Source organism: Cydia splendana, unplaced genomic scaffold (assembly GCF_910591565.1).
Source record: "Cydia splendana unplaced genomic scaffold, ilCydSple1.2 scaffold_42_ctg1, whole genome shotgun sequence".
In the NCBI taxonomy this organism is placed as follows: domain Eukaryota; kingdom Metazoa; phylum Arthropoda; class Insecta; order Lepidoptera; family Tortricidae; genus Cydia; species Cydia splendana.
Window position 1 is genome coordinate 1042373 of NW_026946887.1, and position 13688 is coordinate 1056060.

Below are 13688 nucleotides of genomic sequence, written 5' to 3' on the forward strand. Positions count from 1 at the left end.
GAAACAGCACAAAAGATCCTTCTAAGATGGCACAAATATTTAACGATTTTTATACTACAATAGCAGAAAAAATAACATGTAACTTAAAAGTTAGTGTAGAGGAATCCAAAAATTATCTAGATTCTGTTATGAAGCCAAACAACAAGATACATTTCGGACTTATAACACTAAAAGAACTTCACATGACAATAAACAATATAAAAAACAAACCGTCGAAAGACATACAAGCCATGGATACCAGAATATTGAAGATCATAAGATATAATGATAACATCATAGAATTACTGCTGATTGTCTTAAATAGTTGCATGGAGGAAGGAACATTCCCAGAAATACTGAAAACCGGCAGAGTCGTACCTATCTTTAAGAAAGGTAAATCAAATGACCCAAGCAACTATAGACCAGTGTGTGTACTACCTGTCTTCTCAAAGGTCTTAGAAGCGGTGCTAAAAACCAGAATAATGAATTATTTTGAACACAACGATCTCTTCTCACACCACCAATACGGCTTCAGAAAAGGGAAATCCCCAGCCATGGTTATAAGAACAGTCGTCGATTTTGCATTAGAGTCTATGGATGGGTCGCAGAAATGCGCAAGCATGTTTTGCGACCTATCTAAAGCTTTCGACTGTATACGGCATGATATTCTCATTCACTAACTTCACCACTATGGTTTTGACGGCATAGCTTTAAAAATGATGGTCAGTTACATGCAGAATCGAATGCAAGTGGTGGAAGTTAGAAAAAATGTCTCATCCCCTGAAATGTGTAAAATAGGCGTCCCGCAGGGATCAATTCTGGGCCCAGTATTATTCTTGATTTATGTCAATGACTTGCCTTCAAATATACCAGAATGGGCGCAGATCAGCCTTTTTGCAGATGACACACATATTGGAGTCAGACACAAAGATCAACCATCAATGGAAAGACACCTAAGATGCATCACAGACTTATTACACAAATGGTTTGAATGTAACGGCATTGTTTTAAATAAAAATAAAAGTACATTTGTAAGCTACAAGACACTTTCAAGAAAAACGAATGGAACAACCATCTTTAGGTACACTCACAATACATGTTTCTTAGGCTATGAAATTGACAGTCAACTAACACATAGCACGCATATTAACAAAGTTTGTAATAGATTAGCATCGGCTAATTACGCATTGTTGTAACTAAAGCCCCTAGTTAACCTAAAAACTTTAAAAACTATATACTATGCTTATGTCCAAAGTGTACTAACTTATGCGATTACTATCTGGGGAAATGCAGTAGATATATACCGGGTATTGATTCTACAAAAACGCTCGATTAGAATAATATGCGGAGTAAATTGGCGCACATCTGCGAGGTCCTACTTTGTGAAGCTTGAAGTAATGACGGTCATATCATTGTTTATATACAACTCTGCGTTAGAAATTCACAAGAAAGCAAGCACTCTACTTAAGCGTTCGGATTGCCACAATTATAATACGAGGAACAATAGCAAACTAATACTTCCATCACTAAGATTAAAAAAGTGTCAAAAACAGGTAATTTTCATAAAAATAAAGCTATTTAATAAAATGCCCACAAATGTCACGGATTTACCTTTTAATCTATTCAAAAATACAGTCAAGACTTTTTTCCAAAATCATGCCTTCTATTCGATTACTGAATATTTATCATTAATAGTACATTACTACAGAGGCCGGGACGAAAGGGGTTGCCGGCCGAAGACATATAGACGGCCGAGCGAAGCGAAGCCGGGGATAGGTCTGAGCGCGGGCAACCCCATTTCCCGCCGAGGTATGTATAGTGCTTTTCTCAAACATGCAATGAAATAAATAAAATAAAAAATCCACGAAACCCAAGTTTTATTTATAGAAAAAACTAAAAGTAAACTACACCCAAAATATAACCAACACCTACCTATATCATTATCACGCGTATGTTTTACACGAGTCGTGTATTTTTACTACCCGTATATTTTCATGTATCTTTGATTTTTTCGCCTTGTATCCGTCTGACTGTCGTTTTCTTCACATAAGTTTACATAGTCTTTCATGTTGATATCATGTTTCACATACATCGTTGCTTTATGCATGGAGTAAATAAGTATAATTTCTACAGTGTTGACGAGTTTGTAGTTACATTCATTTAAAATATGCCACAAAACTGTTTCTAATAAACTGTAAGCCATTTTTCTTAGTTACTCAAATAATAAAATTGCCATAAGCAACCATATACATACTTCGTCTTTGACTTGGCGGCAGAGGCAGCAAGTTATTAAAATCAATTCTGCTTACGCTGCCAATTCCAACACCTACGATTACAATTAATATTAATTTCATTATTTCGTCGGAACTCATATTAAAGTCAAAAAATCAACAACGCACCATAAATCCAATAAAACAGAATGAATATTTTTCAACTTTACCTCCATAACAATTTAAAAAATATAACTACGCGTGTTTGAGTAGACCTTTTTACCGCTAAAGTTTAGATGAAATATTTTAAATGTTTTTATTTGTGTAGTTAAATTTATAATTTAAAATTATAAAATTATAGAATGTATTATTTATTAAGTTCATGTTGATTTTATACAAATAAAACTGCAAATTATAGCAAACATTGTTTTTTGTTTTTTTTTATAGGCGTAGTGGCAGAGTGTCATTACGAACCATAAAGCAAATACTGCCTCTAGTTTTTTTATGGATGAATGCCACGATGCTGTGTCACAAATATCTGTGAAATGAAAATTAAAAAAGAGGACTTTGCCGGCCTAGGCCTGCAACATGTGTATGAAATTCCATTAACGACCTTTTGTCCTAGCCGCACCTGAAACGTCATACTTCGCAGCCTATTATAAGGAACATAACATCAATATTTCATTGCATGTTTGAGAAAAAAATATTTTAATTGACGCAAATTGTAAATAGATTTTTATTATTACTAAGCGTATTTACTTTGTAAATTCATACTCTTTAAGTATAATATTGTGAAATGCTGACTTACCATGTAATGATCATGTTACATTATGGTTAATAAATAAACTAAACTAAACTAAACTAGTACAATTGTCTAAATGCGAAGGCCGAAGGCCGAGCTCCGCGTAGGGCCGAAGGCCCGTAGCGTCCAGGATGTCAGTGTTTTAGCACAGAGCAATAGTACAAGTGTCTAAATGCGAAGGCCGAAGGCCGAGCTCCGCGTAGGGCCGAAGGCCCGAAGCGTCCAGGATGTCAGTGTTTTAGCACAGAGCAATAGTACAAGTGTTTAAATACGAAGGCCGAAGGCCGAGCTCCGCGTAGGGCCGAAGGCCCGAAGCGTCCAGGACGTCAGTGCTTTAGCACAGTGTTGAATGCAGTAAGGTTCATTATTGAGTGGGAAATTAAAACACGTCCTGTTGCTATGATTTTTGTAATGCGACTAAATAAGAAATGCATGTATAATGCTGTCACTAGGTATGATGATAGGTATTTGTGTGCGCGTTAACATACCGCCGGCCAAAGGACTACTAAGTCCTTTAAAAAACAATTATACATTTTAAGAAATTAAAAGCATGCAAAATAGATTGATAGGTACATTAATCATTAATCTCTATTGGTAATAAGCATAGTTTTGTAACAGGTCTTTTCACCACACTATCACCACTTTTAACACTATACACTCGCGTAATATGATCTGGACCTGGATGTTTAGCGACTATTCGGCCGAGAGCCCATTTTCCAGGTGGAAGATTGTCGGTTTTAATGAGAACAATCTGTCCCTCTTTGAACTCTTCTACTCTTTTCAACCACTTTGGTCGCTGTTGCAAACGTGACAGGTACTCTTGCTGCCATCTACACCAGAGATCTCTAACCAATTTCTGTGTATGCTGCCATCGTGATAGTGAGCTCATTCTAACATCTTTCAAGTCGGGCGATGGGACGTTTATGGGTGCTTCGCCGATCAGAAAGTGCCCGGGTGTAAGGGGTTCTATGCTGTCTGTATCGTCGTTATCAATTGGACATAACGGCCTTGAATTTAAGCATGCCTCAATTTCGCAAAGGATCGTGTTAAATTCTTCGAAGGTAAGGTGAGAGGTGATGATTCTTTTTATGTGATGTTTCAGGGATTTTACACCAGCCTCCCACAAACCACCAAAATTCGGACTATAGGCGGGGATGAAGTGCCATTGCGTACCGTCTCTAGCCAAGGAATCGGCAATTTCACCAGCGAAATCTAGTTGTGCCTCTTTCCATGCATTAATCAATTCCTTATTGGCGCCAACAAAGTTTCTTCCTTGGTCGCTCCACAAATGGTTGCATTTCCCTCTCCTGGCCACAAATCTCTTGAAGGCAGCTATAAAAGCTTCAGAAGTCAGGTCACTGACTAGTTCTAGATGTATGCATTTGACTGATAAGCATATAAATATAGCTACATACGTCTTAGTGGTCTTTGCTCCTCTACCCTTAGACATTAGGGTAGTGAAAGGTCCTGCAAAGTCGACGCCACTATGTAAAAACGGTCTAGCAGGCGTAACTCGTTCTCTTGGCAGGTCTCCCATCAGCTGTGGTTTAGGAGCAGCGTTTTGTCTGACGCATACAAGGCATTTATTGACGTGAGCCCTTACCATGTTCTTTGCCTTTATAATCCAAAATTTGGAACGTAAATAACTCATCGTGAGTGTTATTCCACCGTGCAAGGTCTTCAAGTGTGCGTCAGCTATTATGAGAGGAATTAAGTTATTTCTGTTACCCAATATTAAGGGATGCTTTTCTTCGTTGTTTATGTTTGCAAGTCTAAGCCTTCCTCCCACTCTCAGTAGACCTTCTTCCAAATAGGGATTTAAAGATTTTATAGAGCTCCGTTTGTGTACTTGTTTGTTTGTCATTATTCTGTCTATTTCTTCTCCAAACTCTTCTTTTTGTACAAGTCTTACACATATTTGCAGTGTGCGTTCCAAGTCGTGAGTAGTTAGATTTAAATTGTCTATTTTCAGTTTTTTCATGTTCAGAAATTTGCGGCAATATGTGATTGTTTTTATTAATTCTTGTAAATTATCAAATTCTTTAAATTGGTCTGTCAAATTACTCTCCTTCTCGCTTCCATGCACGTTTAAATTTGTCTGTATCACATTCTTGCTTTCTATGTCAGTGGAAATGACATTTGGTCTTCTGTATTCTATTTCCTTTCTAGATAGCCATTCTGGCCCTTCCCACCATAGCTTAGAAGCCTTCAAGTCGGACAAGTACATTCCTCTGGAAGCGACGTCGGCGGGGTTATCCTCTGAAGTGACATGATGCCATTGGTTTTGACTAACATTGTTTGTTATTTCCACAACTCTGTTTGCCACAAACGTTTTCCATCTTTGTGGTTCGCCGAAAATCCATGAAATTACAATGGAAGAATCTGTCCATGCGAATATTTGTGAAGCTGGTATTCTCATAGCACGGCTGACTTGTCTTAACAATTTTGCCAACACGACAGCTCCACACAGTTCCAATCTGGGTAATGAGACAGTCTTCACGGGAGAGACTCTTGTTCTCGAAGCAATCAACCTTGTTTTAACTGTACCATCCGCCCTTTCTACTCTAATGTAAACGGCTGCCCCGTATGCGGAGATAGAGGCATCACTGAACCCGTGTATCTGAATATTTGCTCCTTCAGTGCTCAAAGTGTCAAGCCATCTATCAATACGGATCTCATTGACATGTCTCAAGTCTGCTCTTAATTGAAGCCATTCATCTTTTAAGGGTTGACTAAGTTCCTCGTCCCAATTCACCTTTGCTAGCCACAACTTCTGTATCAGTATTTTAGCCATCAGGACACATGGTGAGATCCAGCCCAGAGGGTCAAACAGTTTCTGGATATCAGACAAAATTGTTCGTTTGCTGATGTGATTGTTTACTTCTGGAAGGTTGAGGTTGTACTCGAATTGGTCTGTTCCCATGTTCCATTGAACACCAAGTGCCTTAATCGTGCCGTCCATATTTAAATCAAGATGCGCGTTAGCTGATCTATCTTCGGGCTTCAAACTTCGCATAAATTCAACACTATTGGATGACCATTTTTTTAGCTGAAATCTACCCTTTCGCATAACTTCTTGCAATTGGTTGCTGGCTTCTATGGCTTGTTCGGTGGTGTCACATCCCGACATCAGGTCGTCGACGTAGAAGTCTTCTGTGATCATCTTTGCTGCAACAGGAAACTTGTCTCCTTCATCTATAGCCAGCTGTCGCAAAGTTTTAACTGCCAGATATGGAGCTGAAGCTGTTCCAAAAGTTACTGTAAGGAGACGGTAATCTTCTATTTCCTTGTCGCTGCTACTTCTCCATAAAATTCTCTGATAGTCGGAATCTTCTTTGGTTGTCAGCACCATCCGATACATCTTGTGAATGTCTGAGACGAAGCATATAGCGTGCATTCGCCATCTCATTATCAAACTTCGCAAATCTTCTTGTAACACTGGCCCAACCAGAAGGTCGTCGTTTAATGAGAAACCATTGGTACCCTTACACGACGCGTCATACACGACGCGCGTTTTTGTAGTTTCCTTCTCTTCTCGAATAATTGCATGGTGGGCTAAGTATACACTCTTCTTTGTATGTATTTCTTCGGTTGGTACCTTTTCCATGTGCTTCTGTTCGATGTAATCGTCAATCACCTTTACATATTCTTCTTTGAGCTTTGGCATTTTTAGAAATCTTCTCTCTAGTTGTATTAATCTGTTCTGTGCTATTTCTCGTGTATTTCCTTCACATGCTCGTGGTACTTCTGTTTTTAAAGGTAATTTGACGATGTATCTTCCTTCTTCATTTCTTTTGTAGGTACTTTCGTAAATTCTTTCACATGTTTGTTCTTCTTCAGTTAATGTTCTCTTTGTATCTGGTTCTACCTCCCATATAGTCTTCAATAAATCATCAACATCGACTTGATGATGCATCGTAATGAAAGATTTTTCTTGTATACTTGTATCCGTCTCTCCATTATCTCCAAACAAGATCCAGCCAAAGTATGTTTTCTGAGCACATGGTGTACCCGGTGGACCCTTAATTATTGGTGTATTTTCTTGGATAATCTGTGCATATACTTTCACTCCAAGGAGAAGATCTACTGGACCTGGTGTATTATAACTTGGGTCAGCCAGGTGTAGATTTTGTATGTGAGACCAGTTGCTTGTATTCATAGTTTTCATGGGCATTTGAGTGGTCAATTGCTTAGAAATCACATAGGCTCGAAGCTGTATGGAATACGACGTTTGATATTGCGACGAAACCTGTAATTGAACCACTTGATTTGCGTTCGCCTTTATAGGCCCCAATCCAGTTATGCTTGCTCTTGTTGACTCTCTTTTAAGTTTAAGTAATTGGGCCGCTTTCTCACTGATGAAAGATGCCTGTGAGCATGGGTCAATGAGAGCTCTCAGTGCAATGGTGTGACCTTGCTCGCTCTTAACGTTTACGATTGCAGTTGCTAATAAGCCATCACTATGTCTAGCTGTGTGATGAGATGCAATTGCCACGGTAGCTTGAATTTCTGGTTCAGTCTCGTTGACCTTGGAGAGCGGCGGTTGAGTCTTGCTATCTTGTTCTGCTGTTTCCGGGCTCTTGGAGACATGGACGAGTGAATGATGGCGCTTGCGACATATACGACATGACATGGGCAATCGACACTTGAAAACCGCATGTCCTGGCGCTAGACAATTATAACACAGCCTATTGTTTTTTGTATATTCACATCTCTCAGTGGGTAGCATCTTTGTAAAGTCTTTGCAATGAGCGAGTGTGTGATTACCTTTACACATGACACAACTCTTCTCTGTGTGTGATTCTGTAGCGTGGAACGTGCGTTCTTTGTTTACTGTTCTTTCGCGCGGAGTTGATGAAGCAGCGGTGATGAGCTCGAGCGTTCGGAATTTAGCTTCCAGAAATTTGACGAAGTCTGTCCACTTGGGTAATTCCTCAGAATCGTCCTTGTGAGCGTACTCCTCCCAATCCTTATGTGACTCCGGGTCCAATTTCTGCACTACCAGAAAAATGATTAAAGGATCCCAGGAATCGGTGGCCATGTTCAAATTTTGTAAACTATTTAAGCATTCAGTTGTAGTATCCAATAATGATTTCAGTTGAGTGGCCGACTGAGTATTTAATTTCTTTTGCATAAATAACCGCTTCAATATAGAATTCACTATTAACTTTTTGTTTCCATACCGTTTTTGAAGAATGTCCCACGCTTGTGTATAATTACTCTCGGTAATTTGAACGTGCTTTAAAATCGCCTCTGCCTCGCCGGATACACTGGTCTTCAAATAATGCAATTTTTGTACATTACTAAGCGACGCATTGTTATGCACAATAGACAAAAACAAATCTTTAAAAGTGGGCCATTGTTCATAACCACCAGTAAAACTTGGAAGTTGAATTCGAGGTAATTTTCCCACTTGGTTATCCGAGTTACTTATATTGTGGTTGATTTGTTTTGTGTTGTTGTTCAATAAGTCCTTAAGATCGCCTTCAATGTTCAGGTATAAATCTTCGTAAATAAAGTATTCTTCGTTAATAAAATATTGCGTGACAGCTCGTTGTTCGCGTGGCATAACCTTTATAAGTTCTTGATGTGTTTGTTTGAACGTCGCCCAGTACTGTTGTAAGCAATTTAATCTCGCCTCAACATAACCTCTTGTTAATCGTGCCTTAGGGCATTTCTTTAAATTCACTTGTGTTTTCTGAAGTAAACTTGCCGTATCTTGCAAAACAGTCATCAATTGATCCGCCGTAGCCATTTTTCGTAACTTCAATCTTCACTTATTCACGTAAAAACACAAGTAAACACAATGTTTTGAAGTAAATTATTTAAGTTGAAACTAAATTGCATTGAAGTCGTATCGTTTTAACTTGTTTCTATCGGCTTGTTTATCACATTCTTTTGTTCTCGCGGCCAGGTGTCCGACGGCGGGCGCTCGATGCACTTTTTCCTTATCCGGATCGTTTGGACCATATGTTGAATGCAGTAAGGTTCATTATTGAGTGGGAAATTAAAACACGTCCTGTTGCTATGATTTTTGTAATGCGACTAAATAAGAAATGCATGTATAATGCTGTCACTAGGTATGATGATAGGTATTTGTGTGCGCGTTAACACACAGAATAATAGTACAAGTGTCTAAATGCGAAGGCCAAAGGCCCGAAGCGTCCAGGATGTCAGTGCTTTAACACAGAACAATATTACAAGTGTCTAAACGCGAAAGCCGAAGGCCGAGCTCCGCGTAGGGCCGAAGGCCCGAAGCGTCCAGGCTATCTGTTCTGTGTTTAAGCACTGACATCCTGGACGCTTCGGGCCTTCGGCCCTACGCGGAGCTCGGCCTTCGGCCTTCGCATTTAGACACATGTACTATTGACCTGTGTTTAGAACTGACCTCCTGGGTGCTTACACACCAAAATTACGAGTATAGATATTTTATTCCGGTAATACACGTTTTATACCAAACTCGTTTGTGTCTTTCCTGTAGCCATCTCAAATTTAAGAGAATCTAAAAGCAATTTTTTACGCAGCACCTTCACTGGCGGAATTATTTTTTTCAGTACTTGAGACTCAAATGAAAAAAAAACGGGATATATATGTACCAGAGTCGTTACATTTTATAGTATTGTCCACAGAAGTGACCTTTTCTAAAATATGTTTTACCCATAGGTACATCAGAGAGTACCCAACTAACACTTTAAACTCTCGCGTTTTGTACACATATTTAATTACACAAACGGGTCTACCGCGATATAATTTCATTGTTTTTACCTTTAATTCCGACGTTTCAGCTGAGTTGCACCAGCTGTGGTCACGGAAAGACTGACGTCCCAACAAATGTCAACGGAGATATTAATAAAACACCACTAAACTACCCGAAATTAGTTTATAAAAATGTTCGGGGTAGACAAAGAAATTGCAGCTACCCGTTAAAGTTTAAGCGTAAACTAAGATAGTAATTAGCAATAGGAATTCGAGATTGTCAAGCAGCCGTCATACGTTCTATGTGTTCTATCAAAGTAACTCGCGCCGCCGCGCCGCCATAGATTCTAATGCATTATTTGAGGAGATTAGCATGTTTTACTAGGGTAAAATTGGTATGTAAAGAACCGTTTTTGCTTTATCTTACTACTTCAGGTATTTTGCGTCAGTTTTGTGCCTTAATTTTCGCACACGATGGCCTCAAACAAGAGCAGTGATAAAAATTCTAATAGTGAATAGAATCAGGCGTTACTTTGCGGAAATCCATATTAATTAAAACGAAAATATTACTTTGCTAATCCGCGAAAAGATAACGTGCTAGTCAATCAGTGCTAACCCGTTATACTTACTTGCGTATTTTTACATGCAATTAATATTCCCACCCTCCCACCGTAAAAATAAATACGCAAATAAATATAGCAAACCACCACCAAAAGAATAATCCTCGACACGTGTTTCGCCTCTCTATGAGGCATCCTCAGGAGTTGTTGACGGTCTGACGCCCGGCAACGGAATGACCTGTCTAGAATGGTCGGCCATATTTATACCTTGACCACTCCCCCTACTTAGACCAGCGGTGGAACAAAAATGGGTTTTGATAACATTAAAGTTTTTTCTTTTTTGATATGTTATTGCATGCATGTTAAATAACATTTATGTAAAATATTAGAAAATTATAGGTGGAGCGTTCGGCCATATTTAAATATTTCAATTTTGCTAAATAACTATGTAAATATAAAATTAAAGTTACAAAAAACTGTAACATGTTCAATAACACTTTAATTTATTCACAATATTCGGTTTTTAGAAATCTGGAACAGCTGCTTTCTGGTGAACGTAAAAACACGAATTACTTTGTCAATAAAGAATTAAAGTAGCTGATATTGTAAAATTACGATATTATCTATCAACTTAGTATACTTGTAAAAAATTAGAAATGTAGACAATGTGCTTGTCTAGATATTGATTTCTGGTTAAGCAGTATAGCCAATATTGAATTAAAGTTTGTAGAGTTAATATTACACGGTCATAATAAAGATCTTAGTTCCCACACAAAATATTAGAAATATAAAATCACGGCGACACTAAATACTGATACGTAAGTATGCAATCCGCGCTTATATTGAGTTACATTTCAAACGCGCGGCGTTTTCGCGCGCCGCGCTGTGCGCCGTGGCAGGAGGCAGCGATCGACGGTGGCGGGCTAGCGATTAGCGCGGTGCCCGTAAAAAATACGCAAAGCGTTTATAAAATTATTATCAATGGTAAATAGTTATATTGTTAATAGTAGGTACACTAATGGAAACTTACCTACACTTATTTATTTCTATATGTAGGGATTGCCCGCGGTTTGGTTTACGTAGAATTCGTTATCGTGTTAAGTATAGAAATAATAGATACATTTGAAAATTATTTTAGGTGCATTGTCATACAGATAACCACCCTTGTTAAAGTATTCTTCAAATTCAATAGACAGGTGTCATTTCAATATAATTTTGCGTAATTTGGCGCTTTTAGGTTATAAATGACTAGCGACATATATTTTTTGTTTAAGAGCGATATCCGATATATATATCTCCGATAATATTTACTTTATCATTTAAATCAATTTCAAACTAACGTTATTCAATATTTATCATTTTAAAGTCAATTTTACCAACCAACTGAGCTTTACGAGTATACCTACGGAAACAACTCAAAATTTGCATCAAATTAAATGCCACTCTTCTTATCCGTTTCGAACAATCAAGAGGGCCTTTACGAGCTGATGTAGTGAAAATTTTATTTAACCCTCGTCCCTTGAAACCTTCACTACGCTCGAGGTTCAACTTTACGAACCACTCGCTACGCTTGTGGTTCAATTTTAGAATGTTTCGCTTGTTTGGGTATCAATATTAGCATGATTAATCAACAAATTTTCCCCTTGTAAAACAAATAAATAAGGTAGGTGAGGTGCAGGCATATGAGGCCCGGCGGGTAACAAGGCCCAGCATTCAAAAATAGCAGTTGCTCCCTATTATTCTGAATTTGTACTTGTTGTTAAGAAGATCCACTGTCAGTGCAGGTAAAAAGGTCCAGTCCCGGGCCTTATTGAACGTATGAGATGAAATAATAGATTAAAATATTTTTAGATAATTTTGAATATTTTTAATCTCTCATTAATAAGGCCGATTTGAAGAAACTTCTATGAAATTATGACTTATAAATAACACCTTCACTGCGTGGGCTGTCCAAATCGCTGCAGACTTTTCTTGGTCTAACTCTAATAATTTTTCACTTGCTTTATTGACCTAAAGACGTTTTAAAGAATCAAAAAGTCTAATAACATTTAGACACTTATACTTTTTAAAGGCAGTAACTACTTACTTATATAGGTAACTTTTTTTATTAATACACAGGTAGTTATTTACGATAGAAGTGCGAAAAATTGAAATTTTGCAACGAATGACGAATTTTAAAACACGGCCAAAGGGAGTGTTTTAATGTGCTTATTATAGCACCGGTGTCGTAATGTAGCACCAGGGCCCTATTTCACCAACGTGACATTGTTGCTGACGTCACAGGCATCCATGGGCTACGGTTATAGCTTACCATCGGACGGGCCTTATTCCTGTTTGTCACTATCATTGTATTATTAAAAAAAAACTTTATTATATCGGCAAAAAACAGGTATCTTTCTTGTGATGTTTATGATGATAATGATGACAATTGACACAAGATTTCAAAGAACTTTCGGTAATTCATGACAGTAAATGAGTTCTGTGTCGGAATTTCGTGACAACTGTCGTATTTCTTGTGACAATTGTCCAAGTCCCAGCCCCCCCTTTGCTACAGTCCAACCCGAAAGGCACCTTAGGTCGGCGCTTACGTCATTATTACCGGCGCCCTATTAACTAATGAAATGAAAATGAAATGAAAAATATTTATTTCGAGCAACTATGGACTCATACAGATTTGTTAGTAGACTTACGTTCCTAATGTTAGTACCTAATTAACTATTACAATATATATACACTGCTGGAAACATGCATTTCAGCAGTGTCTCATATACGGGTAGTCAAGTCTGTCCGCTATCACACACAGGATAGGGTTGGGGCTGGCCCGCACCCGGCGCACCAGGGATGTGCATCGTGCAAACTAATGCGGTGCTACGCGACGTAAGCGCCGACCGCCATATTCAACGTGGTTTGTCACATAGTACCCTGTAAAGGTATGATTCCAGGGATAAAAAATATGTTATAACGTTATCCAGCGTATAATGGAATTCATAAAAGTTTTTCTTTATAATTACTACAAGTAAATTTGTTCATATTTGCATATTATTAAAAAGGTAAATGAAAAGTAATTGAGTAATTTAATTACTAATTAATGTAATCACAATTGCAAATTACACAGAAAAATTAATTATATGTAATTAAATTTTATGTAATTAAATTACAAACTTTTTAATTACATGTAATTAAATTACACGAGTAATTAATTACGCCCAACACTGGTTGGTGGCAAACAACCACACCGCTCGTCTGATGGTAAGCGGTTACCGTAGCCTATAAAGGCATGTGACGTCAGTAACAGTGATGTCGACAAATGTCGCACCTGTCACGTTGGTGAAATAGGGCCCAGATGTACAGTAAAAATCATGTTAAAAGATAATACTAACTGTTACGAAGAAATATTTATACTGTAAAAAATTATCCCACCAAAAACATTTTCATGTAAAA

The 13688-nt window shown here is 38.0% G+C and overlaps 2 protein-coding genes across 2 annotated transcripts in view; one reads left to right on the plus strand and one right to left on the minus strand.

Moving 5' to 3' along the window:
• The window catches only part of LOC134805561 (uncharacterized), a 266023-nt gene that overhangs the window by 193825 nt on the left and 58510 nt on the right, over nucleotides 1-13688 (plus strand). The window lies entirely within an intron of this gene.
• LOC134805555 (uncharacterized) lies at nucleotides 3388-9050 on the minus strand. The gene has a single exon (XM_063778831.1). It carries the CDS (start codon nucleotides 8744-8746, stop codon nucleotides 3566-3568), a length of 5181 nt encoding a protein of 1726 aa, XP_063634901.1. The 5' UTR covers nucleotides 8747-9050; the 3' UTR covers nucleotides 3388-3565.